At 40.0% G+C, this 26,324-nt stretch overlaps 1 protein-coding gene across 1 annotated transcript in view; it reads left to right on the top strand.

The window, feature by feature from the left end:
• The window catches only part of AP1S3 (adaptor related protein complex 1 subunit sigma 3), a 66,838-nt gene that overhangs the window by 29,056 nt on the left and 11,458 nt on the right, over positions 1 to 26,324 (top strand). The window contains 2 exon segments of the mRNA NM_001103296.2: positions 18,950 to 19,128; positions 20,896 to 21,004. Of these exon segments, the coding sequence (NP_001096766.1) occupies positions 18,950 to 19,128; positions 20,896 to 21,004 (288 nt within the window).

Here is a 26,324-nt window from a genome sequence, read left to right as displayed (position 1 = left end):
AAAAAAATTCAACATTCTACTTGAGTTTGAATAGATATCCTTACACTACACATTTGTGCAGTCCATTCCACCTTTCAAAAGTCAGGAAAATTTTGCTCATTCTAAAGTATTTTTTGGATACTTAATTTTCACACCAAAGATAATCAGTGACCTGCCATCCTGGGACTTTTAAGAACAATTTTCCTTGAGTCTATTCTATTACCTTTACCCTCATGCTTAGGTGCCATGCTTTTAGGATAGAACTCATTAATTATTGTATGAAGTAAAAACATTTACATATGGAATTCTGTGCAGTAACATTTAGTGACACTATAAACTTGCACCACAGTCTGTAATTTTTGCCTCCTCTTGATCTTCTTGGATGTAAATTAAAAAGCATAACTGGTTGCATTTAGCTTTGAATAAAGGTTTAACTTTCTGAAAGAGGAAGACTGATGAATGAATTTATGACCTGTTCAAAGATAGAAGATCTTGGAGTTTGGTTGGATTGTCTTCACTGAGAACTAGTGGTTTACAAAGAGAAAAACCTTGACTGCTGATAGATGTGTTTGTTTGCATTTGACAGTATCATTGCAGTTTAAAGTTACTCTAAATGGGGTTCAAGCAGTCATAGAAAATGGTTTGTCTGAACTATCAACTGATATAGAAATTTTAACTGATGGAAATGTTTAGACTTTAACAAAATTTAAGTAGATTGCAGTAATTGGAAAACTATCTTACTTTGATTCCATCTTATACTGGTTTATATAGCCAAGGATGTAGATGCTTATTTATTGCAGTTTCATCTATAAAAATGCTTAGTTGTTCAAATATATTTCTGGATTATGTAGTGTGCAGAAAGATTTTTTGTTTTGTTGTTTTTTAGAACTGTGATGGCGGAGAGGACTCAAAACTTCAGAAAAAATGCTTCTTACCTAAACTAGTGATGGTACTCAACAGTTTACCTGACACTGAGTTTCAAAGAATAAAATAGTTTGCCTTTGTTGCATTTGAGATTAGTGTGGTTTGGGGCTAAAATTGTGTAAGTGGTACTGTTTTTTAACTAGTTTGCATATTGCCTAAGAATGTAATTTGTAATTTTAGAAATTGCTTTTAAAAAATAGGATTCATTAATGGGAATCAGAAAGGGAAAATTATCATTAGTAATTTTTACATTGTGTTTTATGAGAAAATACTTTTATTTGTTTATGTTAAAAACTTTGAAATGGTTAAAACAATCTAGAAAATAAATCACTATTTTTTTTTTTTACATGTTAATGTTAATTAGGTTACAAATGGGAGGGGAGAGTGGAAATGTGTATATATGGCTGAGTCCCTTCACTATTCACCTGAAATTATCACAGCATTCTTAATCAGCTATACCCAATACAAAATAAAAATTTCAAAAAAAATAATATTAATTGGGACCATCTGTATAAACATCTGGGCTTCCCTGATAGCTCAGTTGGTAAAGAATCCTCTTGCAGTGAAGGAGACCCCAGTTCGATTCCTGGGTCAGGAAGATCCTCTGGAGAGGGATAGGCTACCCACTCCAGTAATCTTGGGCTTCCCTTGTGACTTAGCTGGTAAAGAATCTGCCTGCAATGTGGGAGACCTGGGTTTGATCCCTGGGCTGAGAAGATCCCCTGGAGAAGGGAAAGGCCAGTATTCTGGCCTGGGGAATTCCATGGACTATACAGTCCATGGGGTCACAAAGAGTCAGACACAACTGAGTGACTTTCACCCACTCACATATAAGCATCACAGATTACATGGTTTATTATTGGGATGTGGTTCATTATTGTAAAATTCTGAGATACTCCCAGTCGACGTAGTGTTATTATTTTTTTTCCTGAGTTATTTTGAAATGCTCTTCTAACGTGAATCCAGAATTTTAAAAGAAATAGATACACAGCACAAGGGCTGTAACTAACGCTATCTTGCTGTCCAACTCGGACAGCATACTAGGCCTCCCTGCCCTTCACCTACTCCTGGAGTTTCCTCAACTCATGCCCACTGAGTTGTTGATGCCATCCAACCATTTCATTCTCTGTCACCCTTTTATCCTCCTGCCCTGAGTCTTTCCCAGCCTCAGGGTCTTTTCCAATGAGTCTGCTCTTCACATCAGGTGGCCAAAAGTATTGGAGCTTTAGCTTCAGCATCAGTCCTTCCAGTGAATATTCAGGGTTGATTTCCTTTACGATTGACTGGTTTGATCTCCTCATAGTCCAGGGGGCTCTCAAGAGTCTTCTCCAACATCACTGTTGAAAAGCATCAGTTCTTTAGTGCTCAGCCTTTATGCTCCAGTTCTCACTACTGGAAAAACCATGGCTTTGACTATACAGACCTTTGTCGTCAAAATGATGTCTCTGCTTTTTAATATGCTGTCTAGGTTTGTCACAGCTTTTCTAGATATTCAGGAAATACTTGCTGAATTAATACATGAAAAAAGGAGAGAAAGGAAGAAAGGTAAAATTCTATGCATTTTCAGTAAGAAATCAAGCCCAGCAGGCACAGCTGTACCTTCTTTCTCTCCTTTCTTGACATTCTTCTCTCTACCTCTAGAAACAGGGACTTCCTTGCCAATACAGGCACTGTTTTAGTTATCACCTCAAAAGAAATAACGGCCTTTTCTCTCAGTAATGTTGTAGACCCTTGACAGAGCTCTAAGGGAGTTTTTTCCAAGTTCAAGGTCCTCACTGCTCCCCATTTATATGAGAAGCGATAAGGGCCCATGTTTGATCTAACTTAACTGCATAGATAGGTTCAGATGATCTTTTTCTGCTAGCGAGAAGCTTCCAGTATAATAAACTTCTCTTAATACTTTCTTCACTTACTTTGATGTCACTGCTGTGATATGTTTAGTAGTAGAGTGACTCAGAGTGATTCAGTGGTAAAGGCATTATTATCTTCAGTTGAATGTTTATTTCTCTTATTTTAATTTCTATAAGCACAGGCCTTTTGACCTTACCTGCTCATTTTAAAAGTTGTTCCAGAAAAAAAAGTAGCTTCCCAGGTGGCTCTAGTGGTAAAGAATTTACCTGCCAGTGCAAGAGATGAAAGAGGCAGGAGATCAATCCCTGGGTTGGGAAGATCCCCTGGAGTAGGAAGTACAGCCACTCCAGTATTCTTGCCAGGAAAATTCCACAGACAGAGGAGCCTGGTGAGCTGCAGTCCATAGGACTGCAGAGAGTCAGACAGGACTAAGCACAAACACAGAGACACAAAGAAAAAAATTTGTTACAAAAGCGTTGGTATCAGATAGGGCAGGGAGAGCTTCAGGGTCTACCTTCTGGTCACAAAGATGGTCGATACCATATTGACTTCAAAAGCGGGCAGATCCAGCCTCACTGGTGCCAGTGTCTGTATCTTTGCTGTCTTCTCACGGGGTGATGTTGCAGAGCAATTTAAAAAGTGGGTATCAAAGATATATATCTCCACATAATATAGGCAAAGATGAATACAGAGAGATAGAATCAGGAAAGGAATATGTCTATATTATATAGATACTGTCTTAAAAAATAATAAAACTACTGTAAAAATCTTTATACCAATACATTTTTTTACTTAAAAAAAAAAGTGGGCTCTAGAATGAAAACCCAACTTTGGAACCTTCTTGCTGCTTAACCCAAAGCAAGGTACATGACTCTGTTGGACCTCGGTTTCCTTATCAATCAAGTGAGGGTAATAATAGTATCTACATCTTACAGTTTTAATGAAGGGTAAATGAGGTGATGTGATGTGCTTAGTGTGGTGTTGGCACATTTTTCAACATGTTAGTCATTATAAGTGGGTCTCTGGCATTAGTATAAGATTTGACTGTCATTATTTACATAAGTGAAAAAAAAAAAAGTAGTGGTTTTAGCTTTGCTGGATAAAAGTGGTTTTAAGGTGCCAAGTGCAAAGAGCCTTGGGCTGAGGAGGTGGTTTTTAACACTGCTTCTTCTTAACTATGCGACTGAGGGTCCAGTCACTGGCAATCTGTGTTAAAATGAGATTTGTACCAAATCACCTCTGTTGTCCTTCCTAATGTTACTACATTACTTCCTGATGTCATTTTGTGAGTCTAGGAATGAGTGGTGGTTTCATTTTAAATACCTCACTGGGATAGACACTGAATAAATATTTGCTAAGCTGATTGGAATCTGCTGACTTTATCTCTGGAATATAGACAATTTGGTTTTATGATTTTGAATTGTAACTGACATGGAAAACAATGGTGGTGATTTGAGGGTTTTTTTTTTTTTTTTTTTTAAGACATAAAATTAAAAGCCAGAGACAAGTTTTGTACTAGGGCTATTGGTAGAAAGTATCACACACTGAGTGGCTTAAATGATAGAAATGGATAGTTTCAGTTTTGGAGGCTGAAAGTACAAAATCAAGGTTTCAATAGGGCTGGTTGCTCCTGGGGATTCTGAGACATTGGGGCTTCTCTCGCAGCTCCTGGCACTTTGCTGCCAAGCTTCTGTGTTCCTTGGCCTCTGCTGCATCGCCTCACTCTCTGCCTTTATCTTCACACAGTGTTCTTTCCATATGTATATCTTGTCCAAATTTCCCTTTTTTATTATTTTTTGGCCATGTGATGTGGCATGTGGGATCTTGGCTTCCTGACCAGGGATCGAACCCATGCCCATTGCAGTGGAAGCGCAGAGCCTTAACCACTTTACTGTCATGGAAATCTCCAAATTTCCCTTTTTTTGTAATGAAACCTGTCATATTGATAGGTTAGGGGCCCACCCTGCTCTCATATGATCTTAACTTACTATTACGTCTTCAGTGACCAAGGTCCCATTCTGGGGTACTGGAGTTAGGACTTTAGCATATGAATCTTAGGGTGAGGCAAATCCAGCCCCTCACAGGCTGCTTGTCCTGTCCTTTTCATATAACTAACCATCTCTCCATCCTCCTTTCCTCATAAACTGTATTGTGAGATGCAGGTGGATGGATAACAATTTTATTTATTTATTTCTAACACCAAAACCATTTCGTTTTGGGGTGTAGCCGATTAACAATGTTGTGGTAGTTTCAGGTGAACAGCAAAGGGACTCAGCCACACGTATACATGTATCTATTCTCCCCCAAACTCCTCTCCCATCCAGGCTGGCACATAACATTGAGCAGAGGTCCATGTACTATACAATAGGTCCTTGTTGGTTATCTATTTTAAATATAGCAGTGTGTACATGACCTTCCCACAGTCCTTAATATCCTTTCCCCCCAGCAACCATAAGTTCCTTTTCTAAGTCATAACAGACAATTTTTGGAGCATCTTTAAAGCTTTACATAAATGACTGCTAGCTAATTCTCAGCAGTTGAACTTTTAATATGTGGATTACTCATGACTTTTATTTCCATCTTATTTCCTTCTTTTTATTTTTTCTCTTACCGTTCCTCTTACTCTCCTCTTCCTCTTTCCTCCTCACCCAATTCACCTAATTTTCCTTTTTCTCTGAACATTTCACTATAAATAGATAGTTCCACCACCAGATGGTGTGCAAGAATTGAGAAAGGATTTGAAACACACTGGCCAGTGTAACAGCTTTTCAACATTTTATCTCAGGAAGAAGGTTGACATAATAAGCCAAAAATGAGGTTGTGTAGATTTTGCTTCTCTATATACACTTTTTCTCTTCCTGTATTTGTGGAAACAGAACCTGAGCTGGAAATCTTGAGGGCAAAAATATTTAAAAATTTGGTGAGTAAGAGTTCATAGGTCACTGATCTGAGAAGAGTTTCAACAATAATATTAGACTGAAAGGTGGAAGCCGGCTCTGAGGTCTGAGGTCTACTTCCTCAAATAGATTCTAAAACCACAAAAAAGGGGGAAATCAGCCCACGAGTGCCATAGGCTTCCCAGGTAGCTCAGTGGTAACGAATCTGCCTGCCAATGCAGGAGCTGCAGGAGACTCAAGTTTGATCCCTGGATTGGGAAAATCCCCTGGAGAAGGAAATGGCAACCCATTCCAGTGTTCTTGCCTGGGAAATCCTATGGACAGAGGAGCTTGGTGGGCCACAGTCCATGGGGTTACAAAGACTAGGATATGACTGAGTGACTGAGCATGCACATTGAGTGCAATAAAGCTATAAATGGCATTCATGAAGTGAGGGGCTTCAACTGTCACCTAATTCAGCAGTTTCAAATGAGGCCTGCAGCCCAAATGCAGCTCATGACCACAGCCACTCACAATGTGCTTGGTTTGACTTGCACAGGTTTTGTTGCCATTATCCCTATTAATTGCCAATATTAAAATAATCCCAGTATTTCACATAATCATCTAGGTTTCAGGCTTCTTTTGGGAAAAAAAAAAATCTGAAGACCTGGCAATACTGGCTGAATGTTTTTCTTGGCAAAACCTTACTATGGCTGAGTTGAAGCTGTCCCTTCAGTTGGAACTTGTGATTTCCAGTTTGATTTTGTGTCTTCATTCTCCTGTTGAATTACACTGAACTTTCACCCTTGTTGAAAATATTGCCTGCCTCTGCCCAGCCCATGAAAGGTATTTGGATACCTGACCCAGCTCTCCTGTTTCTTAGATGAAGAGATGAGGCTCAGAGAGGGGAGCTGGCAGCTGATTCAGTGCCATACCTGTCCTCGATTTCCCCCATGAAAGAGAAACTGGTGGTTAAAGAGTGAGTGTGACCCACCAGAGACAAGTGATGTGGTTCAAGCAAAGAGTCAGGAGGGAAGGTGAAAGCGTGACTTGCTCTTACTCAACTATAGAAAAAGAAACTGGAGCCACATGCACACACAAGTGAAAAAATGAGGAACCCCAAGTAAACACCTTACAGGGAACTTGGAGAGAATTCATAAATACATGATCAGAACACCACTGGTCAGGTATCAAAAGGAAGAAAGGAACTCTAAAGAACTTACACATTTGGGCTGTCTATGGAAGAAATTCATTGTTTAAGCATTAGGAAGGCGATTGATGAGCCTGGGTGATTGAGAAGGCAAGATAGAGAGTTATCCATTAATTAATATTATCCAAAGAAACAGCAGACTGCCTTTCTGGGTACCTACGAAATGACTGTCACAGACACTTTCCATCAGAACATGGGAAAAGTGATGGAGGAGATGTGGAATGATTCCAAAGGCAGAAGTGGGGAGTTTTTTGCTTGCCTCAGTGAAGATAAATGGGACTGTAAGTGGGTGGGGCTGACTCCCCATGATTCCTTAGCCATAGCAAGTATTTACTGAGAGCTTACTCTGTGCTAAGCTCCTCACTAAAAGATAGTATCCTCTAACATTACTGATGTCATTTACTGTTGTCATCCCTGGTTCGTAGATGAAGAGACTGAGAAACAGAGAGATCAGGTAACTTTTACAAATGATGGAACCGGGATGCAAATACAAACTCTCAAGCTGCCTATCACCAGAATCTTCCCACTTAACAACCAACCTGCTCTACTGCCCCTGGCCCTGGCCAAGGTTGTGACCTGGCCTAGTGATAAATACCCCTCATGTCCTGAGTCTAATTTGAGTTGTGTTGTTGAGCCGCTAAGTTGTGTCTGACTCTTTGTGATCCCGTGGACTGAGGCACACCAAGCTTCCCTGTCCCTCTCTCCCAGAGTTTGCTCAAACTCATGTTCACTGACTCAGTGATGCCATCCCACCATCCCATCCTCTGTCACCCCCTTCTCTCCTTGCCCTCAGTCTTTCCCAGCATCAGGGTCTTTTCCAGTGAGTCAGCTTCCACATCAGGTGGCCAAAGTATTGGCGCTTCAGCTTCAGCATAAGTCCTTCCAATGAATATTCAGTGTTAATTTCCTTTAGGATTGACTGGTTTGATCTCTTGCTGCTCAAGGGACTCTCAAGAGTCTCCTCTGGCACCACCGTTCAAAAGCACCAATTTTTTGGCACTCAACCTTCTTTATGGCCCAACCTTCACATCTGTACATTACTGCTGGATGTGAGAGTTGACCTAGTGGTAAATGTGGGCTTCTCTGGTGGTTCAGTGCTAAAGAATCCACCTGCCAATGCAGAAGACATGAGTTTGACCCCTAGGTCAGGAAGATCCCCTAAAAGAAAATGAAAAACCCACTCCAGTATTCTTGCCTGAAAAATCCCAGAGGACATTTGTGACCACGGGGTCGCAAAGAGTCAGACATGAATGAGTGACTGAGCACAAACATGTACACACAGTGGTAAATGCACAGCATGTCCTGGATCAAGTCTGAAACAATGGTGGAGGTAACACAGTTTTGACTAGATGGCATATAATGAGTTTGATAAAACTATAAAATTTAAATTTCCAGGGAATTCCCTGGTGGTCCAGTGGTTATGATTTGGTACTTTCATGGATAGGGGGCTTTGATCCCTGGTCAGGTAACTAAGATCTTGCAAGTTCTGTGACATGGCCCAAGCAAACAAACAAACCACTTCCAGCATGCAACTAGTTAGTTTCAAAGGGTCACTAAGGTAGAAAACTGGCCAGTTGTCAATGAACCTTTGTCCTAAAAACATGGGTATCTGACTTCTAGGAAACTTTGGTCTGACACATCTTCTTTTTCTACCTGGAGTGTGCTGGTAAAATAAAGGTAGATCAGTTCAGTTCAGTCGCTCAGTCGTGTCCTACTCTTTGTGACCCCATGGACTGCAGCATGCCAGGCTTCCCTGTCCATCACCAACTCCCGGAGTTTACGCAAACTCATGTCCATTGAGTCGATGATGCCATCCAACCATCTCATCCTCTGTCATTCCCTCCTCTCACCTTCAATCTTTCCCAGCATCAGGGTCTTTTCAAATAAGTCAGCTCTTCCCATCAGATGGCCAAAGTATTGGAATTTCAGCTTCAACATCAATCCTTCCAATGAATATTCAGGACTGATTTCCTTTAGGATGGACTGGTGGGATCTCCTTGCAGTCAAAGAACTCTCAAGAGTCTTCTCCAACACCACAGTTCAAAGGCATCAGTTCTTCAATGCTCAGCTTTCTTTATAGTCCAGCTCTCACATCCATACATGACTACTGGAAAAACCATAGCCTTGACTAGACGGATCTTTGTTGGCAAAGTAATGTCTCTACTTTTTAATATGCTGTCTAGGTTGGTCATAATTTTCCTTCCAGGGAGTAAGTGTCTTTTAATTTCATGGCCGCAGTCACCATCTGCAGTGATTTTGGAGCCCCCCAAAAATAAAGTCTGCCACGGTTTCCTTTATTTCCCCATCTATTTACCATGAAGTGATGGGACTAGATGCCATGATCTTAGTTTTCTGAATGTTGAATTTTAAGCCAACTTTTTCACTCTCCTCTTTCACTTTCAAGAGACTCTCTAGTTCTTCACTCTCTGCCTAAGAGTGTGCATTCTGCATATCTGAGGTTACTGATATTTCTCCCGGCAATCTTGATTACAGCTTGTGCTTCATCCAGCCAAGGTAGATCACTGGTAATTTGCTTTACCTTTTTACCAAGAAGGCAGCTTGGTTTGTGGAAGAGAGAACTGGAGCTCAATGAGAAAGTGAGTAAATGAGGCTGACGAAGAAGCAGTGGATAGTCTGTCTTTCTATTTTCTGGAAACCCCTCCAATAGATCAAAGGGAGATGCCTGAGAGGCAGCAGTCCTAGGGGGTTGGTCTTGTCATATTTAGAGAAGGCTTAGAGGAAGGAAATCGGGGCTAGTTGTTTTGTTTTAATTTATTTGGCCTCGTCAGGTCTTAGTTGCAGCATGCAGAATCTTCTTTGCCTCACGTGGGATCTTACGCTGTGGCTCACGGACTCTCTAGTTGTGGTGTGCAGGCTCCAGAGCATGGCTCAGTAGTTGCACTCGGGCTTAGTTGCTCCATGGCAGGTGGGATCTTAGTTCCCTGACTAGAGATTGAACCCATGTCCATTGCAACAGAAGGCAGATTCTCAACCACTGGCCACCAGGAAAGTCCCCAGGCACATTGTTAAAAGGATCATTCTTACTTGCAGATATAAAGTTGGGCCCTGAAGAAATGAGTGCCCAGACCAGTCGTGTGTAACATTTGTGTAACTGATCTAGCAGAGAGAACAGAGCAGCTGGAGCTCTTGGTGTATAAATGCTATTAAACTCTTCTGGCCAGAGAACTATTAAATCGGTCAGGATAAGTGGCCAGAAGATTGGGCAAAAAGCAAGCGATAGTTCAGTTTACTGAATCTGGAGAAATATCATCCCAGTTTCAAGCTCATGATGCTCAACAAAACCCCAAACCACAGTGTTCTCCAGCCCTTGTAGAAAACTGAGTTCCCTACTCAGAATATTAAGACAGAGCTAGTTGCCATTTCGCAAAATTCAACAGTTCCACCTATATTTACTGAGTCCTTGTTATGAGCAAAATGTGGAGTTAAACATCATTCAGGAAAAAAAAAATGCAAAATGGTAAGAGAACTGAGAAACCGATAGTATGAAAAGAAGCTTCAGAGGAGAATGTCTTTGCTCCACAGAGAAAAGCTCGGGGTGGGTGTGTGTGTGTGTGTATAGGGAATTGTTAGTACATGAAGAATAGCACAGAATCTCCAAAAAATTTCGTCTGTCCTCTCTTTTTAAAAATTATGTTAGAAGGACTTTCCTGGTGGTTCAGTGGTTAAGAATCCACCTTCAAATGTGGGGGATGTGGGTTTGATCCCTGGTCCTGGAAGATTGTGCATGCTGTGGGGCAACTAAGCCCCTGTGCCACAACTCGAGAGCCTGTGAGCCACTGCAGCTAAGACCCAAGGCAAGCCCCAAATAAATAAATATAAAAAATATATTAAAAAGTTGTATTAGGAAGAGTAGCATTCTGGTCAAATGTTATGTGCTTGAAGTAAAATCAGGACGTAGAATATATTATTCCACCTGGAAGCTAGTAAACTAATGGCACTCTTACTCATGAGGTTGAAAAATAAAACTGCATCAGATAAAATCAAATGAAAGCTCATAAATGATAGTTACAACAGTTAATATATTTATGGATGTTTCCCCTCAAGTTTAGAGTTTAATATTGGGAGAGGGGAAGATATCCCAGAATATGTTTTTAATGTCACTGTTAAATATATGTAATCTACCATCCCTTATTTATTGATTTTTAATTCCATTAAAAATTTTAAATATAGATAATATATGTGCATATTTTAAAAAATCTACTTGGGTAGATCTACTTTATAATGAAACACAGCAACTCTTCTTCTTTGCTATGTTCTTCTCCTAGAGGAATTAGTTTCAATAATTGCAGCCTTTCCTTTGGTGACAACCCACTCCAGTATTCTTGCCTGGAAAACTTCATGGACAGAGGAGCCTGGTATAGTCCATGGGGTTGCAAAGAGACACGACTGAGCAACCAAGCAGTTTGGGTATTTCCATCTATATTTCTAAATAATATGCTTATGCTGGCGTTTTCCTACTCATAATTCTTTACATTATCTCCTGACTAATGGTAACTGAGCATGTACTTCTCTTCTGCTCACACACATACTCCCTCATTTCTCTTTCTCCCAAAGTAGTTTTAAAAACTAAGATTATGATTTCTTGCTTGTATCATTTCTTTTTCTGAAGTTGTTAAGTATGTTTTCCACTGTCTGGTTTTCTATATAGCTATCATTATTTTTCCCCCCAGTCATCTGACAGATCTTTCAGATGACTATTGATATTTTTTTCCAACTATAAAAAGGAATGAAATGATCTATAAATTCTATCACTCCCTTCCCCACCTCTTCCTCCAGCGTCTACCACTTCCATCCGAAATGGTCGCTTTCTTGATCTGGTATGTGGCTGTCGTTCTGGTCTTTCCTTTCACCACCATTTTGCTTTGGGGTCCCTGTACTCTAGGTTCTTGTTGTTCAGTCGCCCAGTCATGTCCCACTCTTTTCGACCTCATGGACGGCAGCACTCCAGGCTTCCCAGTCCCTCACCGTCTCCCGGAGTTTGCCCAAGTTCATGTCCATTGCATCGGTGATGCCATTCAGCCATCGCATCCTCTGATGCCTCAAGAATACTGGAGTGGGTTGCTATACCCTCTTCCAGGGGATCTTCCTGACTCAGGGATCAAACCTATGTCTCTTATGGGTCCTGCATTGGCAGGCAGGCTCTTTACCACTGTGCCACCTGGGAAACCCGTACTCTAGGTAACCATATCTAACTCTCTCCTACACTTTGCTGAGAGACATCTTCCAGTGGCTTCTTAAGGAAGATATTTGTTGTTGAGTTCTCAGTTGTGTTTGACTCTTTTGCAACTCCATGGACTGTAGCCTGCCAGGTTCTTCTGTCCATGGGGTTTCCCAGAAAAAGATACTGTTAGTGAATCGCCATTTTCTTATCCAGGGGATCTTCCCTACCCAAGGATGGAACCTGTGTCTCCTGCATTGGCAGGCAGATTTCTTTACCACTGAGCTGCCAGGGAAGCTGGATGCAAATTTCTTCTTTATTTTTCTCTTCATTTTTAGTCTATGCAAGGGTGAAAAGTCAAAGGTCTCTTCCTCTCTTTCACTGAGTTGATAATTTGGTTGGATGTAGACATCTAGTCTTCCAACAGCTGCAGGTGAGGAGTCCTATGCTCTTTGATTGCTTATCTGTTGAGTGTGAACTTTTTGTCCTCCTGGAATCTCTTAAGCTATTCTCCTTATCATAAGAGTTCTTTCATGCAATGTCCTTTTAAAATTCTTTGTGCTGGGCACATGATGAGCCTATCTAATCTGACATCTCATCTTGTTAGACCTAGGACAGTTTTTGAATTCTTTCTTTGATATTTTCTCCCATTATCTCTGTTTTAGCTCTCTGAATTTTGCACCTTCTGGGTTGACTCCTCAATAGTTTTGTCTTTTCCTCTAATTTTCCTTCTGTTTTTCTGTTTGTTCTTATTTCTCGGAGAGTCCTTTGGCTTTATTTTGGTTATCGTACTTTTTAATTCACAGGAGTTTTTTTTCTTGTCTCTTTTCCTCCATAGAACCCTGCTTTTGTTTTACTGATCTAGGAACTCCATCTTCTTTGAACTCTCTGAGCATACTCATGTCTGTGTGTGTGTGTGTAACAGTTTGTGCTGTTCCGTGCTTTCTTACTGTATCCACTACTTACTTTTTTTTTCTATTTTTTCTTTTCAGTCTCTTTCTTTGACATTAGAGACTATTCTCAGATGTCAGGAAATCCTTGGTCTCTACTCATATTTAAAAGTGGGTGCTAAGATGCTAATGGGCTTCCCTCATAGCTCAGTCAGTAAAGAATCTGCCTGCAATGTGGGAGACCCGGCTTCAATTCCTGGGTTGGGAGATCTCCTGGAGAAGGAAATGGCAAGCCACCCCAGTATTCTTGCCTGGAAAACCCCATGGACAGAGGAGCCTGGCGAGCTCCAGTCCATGGGGTCACAAGAGTCGGACACGACTGAGCGACTAAACCACCACCACGAGATGCTAATAGACAGTTCTAGGGGCATAGTCAGGTGGCCCAGGAGGCTCTGTTGTTAGTACCTAGAGATCTTTTCTCTGCCATTAAGTGTCTTCAGGGAGGAATCATTCAGTTTCCTAATTAATAATGAGCTTTTTTGTACTACAGGGTTTGGTGGTAGAGGCAAGGAACATGGTTCTCACTTGATGAAGATGTATATATAGCTTTGCAGCTCTGAATTATGTTTAAGATCCAGGAGGGTTGCAGATGTCTGTAAATATTTCTTTTTGTGGACTTGTGTAAGTTCCCTGAGAGGTAACGTAAGCCTTAAGTAAAGAAGAAGTGTGTGTGTGTGTGCATGCGCATGTGCTCAGTTGTATCCAACTCTTCGTGACCCCATGGAGCCTGCCAGACTCTTCTGTCCATTAAGTTTTCCAGGCAAAAATTCTGGAGTGGGTTGCCATCCTCCAGAGGATCTTCCTGACCCAGGAATTGAACCTGCATTTTCTCCATTGGCAGGCAGATTCTTGACCACTCGGCCACCTGGGAAGAAATATGGCTTTGCACAAATTTGAGCTTCTCAGGTTGGGTAAGTCAAGCCTTGTTGGCATTGCCAGCTGCTTGCTACCTGTTACTGACTGGGGGCCAGAGGAAGCTGAGCCAAGAGTTGCCCCCGCTGCCTGGACTCCACTTAATTTCTGTACCCTTGAGTAAAGCAGCTGGGAACTTACTGTGGGGTGTGTGTATATGCATGTGTGCTGTGTGCGTACACATGCATGAGTGTTCTCACTTAACTGTAATCCCCCAGGAATGCCATAGGTCGTCCATGCCAACCACTCTGTAGGTAGACCTTTAGCCAGTGTCCCTGTTTTTAGAAGTTTGCGGGGCCATGGTACCCCCAAGTGCTGCTCTCAGGCTTTCTCTGCTTTCCTCTTTGGAATCTACCTCTTAAGCTACAATTTTCCTTAATTTGCCAAGTTAGTTATTAGTCTTCTATCTCCTTCCATCTTCCAAAGAATTGTTGAAATCTCTTGGCTGCTATCACATCTCCTGCCATTCTCCTGGCCTTTGAGGGTTAATGTATTAAAGAAATTTTGCTATTGTCATTTTAGTGGCATTTTGGGAGATAGAAGAGGTAAGGGCTTCCCTGGTAGCTTAGTCTGTAAAAAATCCACCTGCAGTGCAAGAGACCCAGGTTTGATCCCTTTGTCGGGAAGATCCCCTGGAGAAGGAAATGCCTACCCACTCCAGTATTCTTACCTAGAGAATCCCATGGACAGAGGAGGCTGGTGGGATACCGTCCACGGGGTCACAAGAGTTAGACACGACTTAGTGACTAAACCACCAACCACCACCAGAGGATATTAAGGCCTGTGGTTTAATTCAATATGTTTACTTTTTTTTTTTTTAGACTCTTTGTCATGATTAAAAGCTGTTCAAGGTAAAGAAGATAAAGAAGTTTTATGTTGTAGGTTCATGGTGCACATAGCAGGTACTCAGTAAATATGTATTGAGTAAATAAATAATCTGTACTTTAAGGTCTCTGAAATACAATTAATTTAGCTGCCAATGTGATTTCCTCTCAAATCATCTCAGGTTAACCTTGAATGAGGGAGGGAGATCTTGATGAAGCCAGATGCCTACCAGAGGCCAGAGCAGTTGGCCCAGATATAAGAAGTCAGCCTTGCTCATCACACTGCATTGGATTTTAGGGTTATTTCTGGAGTTGGCATTTCCCAAAAGAGGATTACCAGTCAGCCTCTCATTACTCCCTTCTTCTCAGCAATGTTATTGAAACAAAATGCCTGGGTGTTGTTTTCTGAAGTCAGATGAAGTTTGTTCATGACGTCAACTTGAATTTAAGTCGACTCTGTGTATATTAGAAAAAAAAAACTTTCCAATTGCCTTTTTTTTTCATACTCTTTAAGCTAATGCTAATCAAAAATGGTATTTGATTAATCTCTTGAAACGTATTATCCAAATATGCTTTGAATGACTAAGTAGATAAATTGGATAACATTAATTGCTGCTGCTGCTGCTGCCGCTAAGTCGCCTCAGTCGTATCCGACTCTGTGCGACCCCATAGACGGCAGCCCACCAGGCTCCCCCGTCCCTGGGATTCTCCAGACAAGAACACTGGAGTGGGTTGCCATTTCCTTCTCCAATGCATGAAAGTGAAAAGTGAAAGTGAAGTCGCTCAGTCGTGTCCGACTCTTAGCAACCCCATGGACTGCAGCCCACCAGGCTCCTCTGTCCATGGGATTTTCTAGGCAAGAGTACTGGAGTGGGGTGCCATCGCTTTCTCCGACATTAATTGCTAGAGGCAATGAACTTCCGTGAGTCACTACAATTCGTTCCACCAGTTTTCTCATGCTACTTTGGTCAGTTTGAGATGTTAACAGATACCAGACACCACAACACAAGCTAATTTTTCCTCAGAGCAGAACCTGAGAGAATGAAATCTTTCAACACTGTTTTAATCAATGCAATGATTGGATAAACTTGAATCTATTTGTTGCTTCTTTTGAATCTGAAACGCATTTTTATATTTAAAATGACTTCATGAATGTGGGTATTATGTTCTTGATCATCGTTTCTCTTTGAATTCATTGTTAGAATGAAAAAGAGTTCTTTGTTTATTTTCTACCTTGTTGATCCCTTTAAGAAGGCAGGCACTTGATCTTGAGAGAAGGTTGTAAGAGAACTAGAAAGTAATCCACAATTAAACTCAGCAATAATTCCAGCTTCTCACTGGAACTTTGGGCATTGATCTGAGCTCTTTAAATTAAAAGTGACATTTATCTGTGAAGCAGTCCTGGAGGAATTGTAACTGATAGTTTTGAAATCTGGTAATAGAACCAATAAGAAGACATGAAACCAGGTAATTTCTTCTGGAAGGAAAAGACTCCAGATACACTTTAAAGCCTGTCTTCAAATATATGGAGAATTACTTATTATTTCAAGGATAGTGATATATTGTCTTTTAATATGCTCTGTGGATAAAATCAGGGAAAATCAGTTTAAATTGTAACAGAAGAGATTTAGGTTACATGGGAAGAAGAAAATGTTCTGACAGAAAATGCAAAGTCAACACCCAGAAAATATGTGAATTTCATTTCTCTAGCAAAGATCTGACCATTCACTTGAAATAGGATTGACTAGTCTTATCTACTGGTGATAATCCAAAGCTGAACCTTGTTCTCAAGATCCTGAGGTTTTATTATTCTATTCCCATTCAATTTTGTACTTTTAGAATGTCACTTTTATGATGATCTCTTCTTAGAAGTTAAAAATATCTTTCTCTCAATATGATTCTTAGAAAGTAGTAGTAGTTTCATTATGGAATTATCTATACCTGCACTGATAGTGAAATGGGTGTTTAAGAAAATGCTGTGTTCTAACTAGATGCTTAAAATTCCAGACTGAGGGTGATTTTTCTTAAAATGTCTAGATGAGCAGGACTTTATAACTTGCTTTCTATTCATTTTCTAGGTCTTTGTTTTTCAAGACCTTGTTATAAGGTCTTGTTTTTTTTTCCAAGAAAGAATATAACTTATTAAGAAGACCTCAAATTCTATAAGTTGGGGGTAGGGGATGCCCTGAAGAAAGAGCCTGGTTTCTTTTGATCTTCAGGTATCTCCACCTGCTGAGTTTGTATGACATATGACATATGCTGTGACATTCAGAGCCAAATCTCTTTAATAAAAAGAGTTGAATATTCGTAAAGTTTGAGAATTTTAATTATTTTGGTTCCTAGTATATATCATTCCCTCCATGACACAATTAGCCTCAATAATGAATTTTATTTTGTAAAGAACAAAAACTGCAAAATAAATTATGATTCTGGAATTGATCTTTTCATACTGTAGACTGAGAAAACTTAATCTCTTATAAAATGAAGATCATATCATCTGAAAATTTCTGAAAAACAAATCTTTGATACCCACCAGGTTCCACAGTACGTTTCTACATATCACAGTGTCTTCTATTCATTTAAAACTTTTAAAATTCACTGAAATGGGAACATGCATTTCAAATACACATTTTGAAACTTAATTGAAAATAAAATCAGGCTTCTCCCTAATGTGGTCAACACTATCTAAATTGTTAAATATTTATTGTGATGCCAAAGATAATTTGATTCTAAATGTCTCAGCCCAATAATCCTCAAAGAACTTACATTTGAAACTTAGTTTGAGAAAGGTGCCAAGAACACCCAATGGACAAAGGACAGTTTCTTTAGTAAATGGTTAGGAAAACTAACATCCACATACAGAAGAATGAAATTGGACCCTCTTCTCACTTCACATACAACAACCAACTTAGAATGGTCTTAAAAGTCTTAAATGTAAGGCCTGAAACTGTTAAACTGTAAAACTACTAGAAGAAAACATACAGAAAATATTTCTTGACATTGACATTGGTTTGGCCAATGATATTTTGGATATGACTCTAAAAGCATAGGCAACAGAGGCAAAAATAGACAAATGGGATTGCATCAAACTCTGTACAAAGCCTCTGCACAGCAAATGAGACAACAAAGTAAAGAGACAACTTATGGGATGGAAGAAAATCTTTACAAATCGTACATCTGTTAAGAGGTTAATACCTCCAATCTGCAAGGAATTCAAACCAGTCAATAGCAAGGAAAAAATAACCTGATTAAAAAATGGGCAGAGGACTTGAAGAGACATACTTCCAAAGGAGATATGTAGATGTCCACTAGGTATATGAAAAGATTCTCAATATCACTAATCATTAGGGAAATGTCAATCAAAAGAACAATGAGATATCACCTTATACCTGTTAGAATGGCTGTTATCAAAATGACAAGAGATGAGAAGTGTTGGTGAGGGTGTGAAGAAAGGGGAGCCCTTGCACACAGCTGGTGGGAATGTCCATTGGTACAGCCATCATAAAAAATAGTGTGGAGGTCCTAGAGTATGATAGTTACTTCTAGGTATAGTTCCGAGGGAAATGCCACATCTGGCTATGTTTGTAATGGAAAGGCGATCAGTTTCTCAAAGAGGTAACTGCACCCCCATGTTCATTGCAGCATTATTGACAGTAGCCCAAATATGGAATCAACCTGTGTCCGTTGTCAAATGAATGGGTAAAGAAAGTATGGTGTGTGTATATGCATACATAGATACATATACATACAATGGAATATTATTCTGCCTTGCAAAAGAAGAAAATCCTGTAATTTGTAACAACATGGGTGAACCTAGAAGACATCATGTTAAGTGAAATAAGCCAGGCACAGAAAGACAGATACTGCATGGGGTTACTTATATGTGGAATCTAGAAACATCAAACTCATAGAAGCAGAGAGTAGAACAGTAGTTGCAAGGACTGGGGAGGTGGGAGAAATGGAGAGATGATATATCTCTATAATGAGTTTGTGACTCATAAAATGAATTAAGAGAACCTATCTCTCTCCTGTAGTATAAATAAGCTATGTTTGCACTGTATACATTTCTTTGTTCTTTTTGGGTTAAATGTCATTTCCAGATGGGATAGTTTTCATACTGTAAATATTTTTCCTCTTTTCCAACTTATAATCCTTTGAAAACCCTGCTGCTTAATTTTAATATCTATGGTAGAATGATTTATCTGTCCAAATTCCATTAATTTTCTGTCCTTTATTTGTTCTAGATACATTTCATATTGCTCTTCAGTCGACAAGGGAAGTTACGGCTGCAGAAATGGTACACTACTCTCCCTGACAAGGAAAGGAAAAAGATCACGCGTGAAATTGTTCAGATTATTCTTTCCCGTGGTCAGAGAACAAGCAGTTTTGTTGACTGGAAGGAGCTAAAACTTGTTTATAAAAGGTGTGAGTAACTTTTTGAGAACTGAATTTCTCATTACTGTTTGGTTTGTTTAATCCTAAGCATTTTAGATTGCAACACCAATTCCATCATTTACTGTAACCGTTGAAGGCTGAAGCCCAAATGTTTGTACCAGTAGACTAAACAGAAGAGAACTCTCACTTATTGAATGGTTTTCCATGTACTAGGATGGATTCTAGATACTTATTTAAGATAATTTATGTGTTGATAAGGTATGCCTACATTCAAGAAATATCTTCTGGGCATCTGTTATATTTCCAACACTATTCCAATGACTGTAGATGCAGTAGAGAATGACAGAGCATTCCTGGTCTCTTGGAACATATTCACCTATTAAGTAAACAAAACAGTTTCAGTTAGTAACATGCTATAGAAAAAAAGGTTAATGCAGAAGAAAGATGAGAAGCTCTTTGTTATTCACATTTGCAGATGAGGAAACTGAAGTTACAGAAAATTTAAGTAAGTAATCTAATTAATCCCCAGTTGCAATAATTCAATGGTAACGGGCAGAAAAATCCAGATTTTTTTTTCTGACTTTAAAGCCTTTATATCTTCTCATTGCTGCACCTGGTTGCCATGGCATGACCATACTAGAAAGGGACCTCAATTTCTAGATCAGGAAACTGAGGCCTTGAGAGGTTAAGTTATTTGCCCATAAAGACCCAGATAACTGATGCCTAAGCCAGGATCAGAACATAATTGATCTGACCCTGCAGAAGCAAAATGCACATTAGAAGGGCTCTCATAAGGGATGTTTACAAAATCAGAAGGGGAAAGACAAGGGTAACATTGAAGGCTATATTTAATGGAGTAAATTACCAGTAAGTGCCTGGGCAAAGCTTCTTCTGCTGGGCCCTGTGTCAAAGCTTCTCATATGAGCATCATGAGAGATGTAAGTGAAGGCACCTTACAGTAATAAGCATCCCAGGGATGGAAAGGCAAAAGGGAATACTTGCTTCTCTCTGCCTGCTGGTTTTTACAACTTTGGGTTCCGTTGTAATTTAAACTGTTACATGAAGAATAGACTTCAGCAGTTTCCTCAACAGCTACTGTGTACAGCTACTGGATGAACAACAGTGAACAAGGCAGACTCAGTACTTGCCTTTGGGAAGCCACTGATTTGGTCGGAGAGAGACAGGCCATGAAACACAGAGTGAATGGTGCTAGACACTCTTTGGGGGAAGGGGAGGCACAGCAATGCATGACAGGGGCATCCAAGGCAAGGACATCCACGCTCAGAGCTACAGGAGAAGTAGGAGTGAGCCCCATGAATGGGGAGGGGAGGAGTATTCTAGGCAGAAGAAACACACATGGGAGGGAGGACTTGACAAGCTGAGGATGGGATATACTGTAGTACAGTGTGAGGTGAGAGGGTGGGCAATGTGGGCCCCTGGGCCCCTTGGTCAGGGGTTTGGACTTTAGACAGGACAACTCACCATCCAAAGAAGCATGAACAGACCCCGGTTAAAGGACTCTGTCCCCTGATCACAGCACCTCAAGGTACAGTTTCGTTGAGGATCTTTCACATAATGAACAGAAATGATCCAGTCACCACCGTGTTTTTTCTATATGCTGCTTTACATTTTGGGAGGGTATTGAATGTGGTGAATGATGTTTCCCTTTTGAATGTGAACAGGGAGACTGCCTGGAGAGGAGGAGGTCACTGCATATTCATAGGAAAAACCATTGTCAGGTTGTGTAATGTGTCATCCTATTTTACGTTATCTTTTTTTTTTTTTCCTTTTCAAGGTATGCTAGTTTATATTTTTGCTGTGCAGTAGAAAATCAGGACAATGAGCTCTTGACCCTAGAGATTGTGCATCGTTATGTGGAGTTGCTGGACAAATACTTTGGAAATGTAAGTGGTGTCCTGGTATTTAGAATGAGTTGGTCTCCACCCCAACTTTGACTTCAGTTCTAAGTCTGTCATCACATTTCTTCTCTCTCTCTGTCAAGTCTAAGGTATGAACTGTGCTTGTACCAAGGACCAGAAGGCTTTCCCTACTTCCCATAATTCTTAGTAAATGGAAGGTCCAAAGCTTATCAGAAGCAGGTGGTGTGTGTATCTCCAGGCCCGAGCCACAACTAGACACCTTGCTTTCATGAACTAGAATTTAGTTGTGAAGGATTCCTTAATATTTTGTCCCTTCATCTCCATGGACTGTCTTCTCTTTTCTGTTATGACTTTTTAATCCCCTCTCTGGTTTCTTTTTGGGGGGGGGCTTCCCTGGTAGCTCAGATGGTAAAGAATCTGCCTACAATGTAGGAGACCTGGATTCAATCCCTGAGTCGGGAAGATCCTCTGGAAGGAAATGGCAACCCACTCTAGTATTCTTGCTTAGAGAATTCCACAGACAGAGGAGCCTGGGGCCTGGTGTGCTACAGTTTGTGGGGTCACAAAGACTTGGACACGATACACACGCTGCTTTCTTTCACTAAACACCCAAGTGTTTTTTAATATTGTTTGTATGTATTGAAAGAAGACCAGAATCCTTTCCCTTCACATTGCTATCCAGCCTCCATGCATTTACCTCCTAGTAACATACTCTCAGAGCTGCCCTTATGCCAGAACTTGTTTGCTTTGTGGCAGCTGATGGCTTGACTTCACTTTTACTCCTCCAAGGAAATCTTAGTGGTCAACGCCAGTGATGATTCTTTACTCTTCACCTGCCTTCACGTCTCTGCAGCCCTGCACCCTTGCTCATCACAACCCTGTCTTTAAATCAGCTCCTCTCTATCTCACCCTGACCCTGAGTTCTGCTGACTTTCAACATGTGTTTCTCAAGACCCCAACTTGATTTCTTCCCCAGCTCCCTCCCTCCTCCTGCCTTTGAAATGCCCTCTTGGCTGTTTTTCCTCTCCTGTGTGTTTACCAGACTTTCTGTCCTGGAAACCCATCACCAGGTGACTCTTCCTCACTTTGCTGGTGACGGTCTTCACTGGGCTTCTTCGTGGTCATCTCAGCCTTAATGTGACAAGGACTAAAATCATCTTCTGAAAACCTCTTCAGTCTTGTGATTAGCATTATTATGTCCCAGGATCTTTCAGTGCAAAAGCACAGTGTTTCTTACATCTTTCTCCACTCTTTAGTTAAGTCTCCCTCCGTCTATTCAAATTGAACTGAAACTTATCTCCTTGTTTCACTCTCACTGGTATTACAGTTTTGCTTTTTTTTTAACCCTCCTCTCTGCCCCTTTCTGTTTCTGGGCTCATCTCTGATTCCCTTTTCTGGCTTGTTCATTATCACCATCCTTCCAAGGCACAGATCTCAGATGACATGCCTGCTCAGTCACTCTCCTCCAGCTTTAATGGATAAAATTCAAATTTCTTAGCCCTGCATTTTCTTGTTCTGCACATCGATCCCAGACCCACTTCTCCAACCTTTTCACTTTTCTGTCTTTTTATCCATGGCATATCCAGTGCTCCAGCAACATGGAACAGCCTTGTATTATCCTCAACTTGTACAGCATTTGCCTGACACCAGATTGCAAGTCTCCAGAGATCATGACCAGGGACTTACATGTTTGTTTTTTCCAACACTTGGAACCAGCTCTGGGCCAAGTTATAGCAAATGTTCTGGAAACTTTTTATTTAGTTTGCAGTCTCAAGAAATGAATTAGTGGACTAGGAAAATGTGTCCTTCTCAGTAATACTCTCTTCCCCACTCCCTTGTTCACTGAAGATTTTTAAGTACTGTTAGAATTTGCTTCCATAAGAGTTTTCTGTAGTGTATTCTATATAACGGAATGAATAGCATTAGAGGTACTGGTTAAGGTTGTATAAGATTTGTTGCAACAGTTTTCACAAAGATGAGTACTTGGAAGTTTTCCAGATTAATTTGCCCTCCCTCCCTTCCTTTCTGTCTATGATTCTTCCTTTTTTTTTTTTTTCCTTTGTAAATGATGTTATAAGACCTAAATATTGCTTCAGAAATTTCAGTTTGTTGGTCAGTGTTTAGAAGTGATAAGACAGACCATTTTTCTTTTGCTCTCTCCTGGTTCACCAAGTTTATTTTCATTTTTTAAAGAGATATTTCCAAGTATTTAATGACATGTTTTCAAACTTGGGTTTATTTAATTTTGTGCTTTCAGTTATTCAAATGAATTCTGACATCGCGGTACTTTCTTTTGAAATAAACTGCCGACTTGGCCTTTTGCAAGAGAGTTCTCCTGAGGCTCAGAGTTTCCCATAACCTGCCTTCTCCCCCTCATTTCTGCACTGTGGTGTGACCTGTTGTGTTTTCTTAGATGTATCCAACAGTGATAATGTGAATTGGGATTGAATCTCAATCTTATTTGACCAAATATCAGATATTTCAGAACACGTTGCTTTCTCAAGGGAATTTGAATCACCTTCACTTATTCTAAACCCAGTTAAAGGATAAGCAGAATCAGAATGCATTCCAATTTCTCCGACATTAATTTTTCATTCTATTTTGGCATACCTTTAGAAGCCCTGTCTTTGTCATGGACCAAAATTTAATGCACTAAAAAAATTCAATGAATCTTTCATTAAGCTAAGAGCAGCTTAAGGCTCTGTGCCCAGTAGGTGTTTGGTTTTTATTAATTAACTGTGATGAATAAACCCATCAATACTGAGTCTCATGACATCATCTCAGGTGTAATATATTTCTCTTTGGTCTTCTTTTCCTCTGTGTTAATACTGAAGGTTTCTTTGAATTTTACCCTTACACTCTCCCAGAAAAATACCTGTACTGAGCTTCTCATAACCCTAGAAAATATTACCTTCCTGTGACAGATGAATCAAAATCTCAAGCTACTTATTTAAGTTATGTATTTTTTTTTTCTTCTAGCACTTTTCAATTCCCAGGAGATTTATAGGGATTAACTAGTTAATCTTTTGGTCTTCCTTAAGTAGCATGAAGCCCAATTTATAGAAGCTAAGCAGCAATGCCTCTTAGGGTCAAGAGATAAGGGTCAGATTGAGGATTTAGACACCTGCCAATTTCCCATTATGGGCTGCCACATGAGATTTTACTGATGGTGTGGATGTTGTTGTCCCAGAGAGGTTTGATCTTGATTTAGGGAGTTTTCCTGTTGTCAGCAGAGGGATGCTATATGTCCTCCTGGACCCTCGTGTCAGCCGGCTCTCTCAACCAGACCCATAATTTGGCTCATCATTGATTCACAGATAAGAAAAATGATATGCACAAAGTTTAATAGAAATATTTACTTTGCTAAAGCTCATGGGGGCTATTGTGAGGATCAGAGCTATAGTGTAATTGACAGTACTTTGTAAACTGTCAGTTGCTGTGTCCTCTATACTTGGCATTATTGTTTTATATATACACTTATGTACTGGCTGTATGTAGCTTGAACTTTTTGTATTTTCTTTAGAACAGAATTCAGTAAAGGAAGGTCCTTCTTAGAGTCTATCCAAAAGGATTTAATTATTGATACTCTCCCTACATCATGTGTTCTGCTATAATGGAAGTCCCTCAAGCCAAATTACAGGAAAACCATAGTCAAGCACAAGGCTAGGGGATCAAAGATAACATTAAATGACCACTGCTTCTTCCTTTTATAAGCTTTCTTCCAGAATACAGAGACATGAAAAAAATGAGAAAAGATAAGGAAAGGGGCTCATGTGTTTATTAACACAGAAGCCATGTGCTTTTGCATAAAATGGAGGGCACTCATTTGAGCATCAAGGGTGTATTTCTGATATAGTGGGGCAGCACCCTGAAGGTAGAATTAGAAGTAATGTTTGAGTAATTAGATAGTAGCTGAAAAAATCTGCATTAGATCTTAAGTTCTCGTCTTACTCTCAGGTACAATAACCCTTTGGGGTTAGATTCAAAGAATTGCGAATAGTATTTTGGAATTGCTGTATATGAGTCTTGCTCATTTGTAACATTCTTTCTAAGGCGGATAGAACTTGTGCAGCACATCACAAGTTCCCTTATGATCTGGAACTAGTAACTGTATAATCAAAGTGTGCATGTATGTGTGTACGTGGGTGTTGTGAGTATCTGGCTTTGCCTGTCACCTGACCTTATCCCATCCCTTGCAACTTGGTACACTAAATTAATTGCCTTGTGGCTGCTGATGAGGTCAATAGCCTTGGGGATAGTTGCTGCTCGGAGAGTGGAGAGTGGGGTATGAGACGTTCCCAGAGGACTTGCATTAGTATCTGTCAAGTTCACTTCACAGGATTCTGGTTGCTGGTTTCTCCTAATGAGGTTCCTGTCTGTCCTCGACTCCTGGTCTACACCTGCCTTGAACTCTGGGGTTCCCCAGCTCTTGCTACTGTAACTCCTGACCTCCCGCCTCTTCTGACCTCTGGTAACTGCTTACTTCTTGTACCTTCTTTGATGTGCATGAATGTCTAATCTATGGTGCTTTCTTCCTGTTTATCTATATTGTTTAAAATTGTAATTTTTTATGTATCCTAGATGTATACAGGTTTTTAAGTAAAAAAAAAATGGGATTGCATTATGCATATTATTCTGCAACTTTCTGTCATTCCTCTTACTAGCCTGTCTTAGAAACTGTTTCCATGCCTATCCATGGAAATCTACTTTACTCTTTCCAACTTAAACATAGAATTTCCATGGTATATAATACAATACCAAGTAGGGGTAGACCATACTTTATTTAAGCAATTCTATTATGGCTGTACTTTGAGTTGCTTCCAGTTGTTATTACAAATGATGCTACTGTCATCCTTATTGTTAATACATATTATTGTGCATTAGTTTGGGTATAGCATAGGAATAAATTCTTTTATTGGGTCAAAGAATTATTGGGTCAAAGGATTTGTACTTTTGAAATTGATGGACACTACAATTTGAGCCTTCAAAATGGCTTGTAAAGTTTATAAATCCCACCAACAGTGAGTGTGAGTTTGTTTATCCATACACTTAACAGCAATGGGTATTCTCTCTTCATAATAGTCAGATGGTCATTAATTCAGTTTGCATTTTTCTGATAACTAGTGAGGCTGTGTGTGTCATTGGATGTGTATTGGCCTTTTCCATTTCTTGCCTTGTCTATTAATTGCTTCTTGACAGCCTTTATTTGATTTTTTATGCTGTGGTATTTATCTTAGGGATCTGCAAGAATTCTTTCTATATCTTGGGCTTTCCTTGTGGCTCAGCTGGTAAAGAATCTGCCTACAAGGCAGAAAACCTGGGTTTGATCCCTGGGTTGGGAAGA

This window comes from Bos taurus, chromosome 2 (genome assembly GCF_002263795.3).
Source record: "Bos taurus isolate L1 Dominette 01449 registration number 42190680 breed Hereford chromosome 2, ARS-UCD2.0, whole genome shotgun sequence".
NCBI classification, from domain to species: domain Eukaryota; kingdom Metazoa; phylum Chordata; class Mammalia; order Artiodactyla; family Bovidae; genus Bos; species Bos taurus.
Note: the sequence above shows the minus strand (reverse complement) of the source record. Positions and strands in the feature narration are given on the sequence as shown.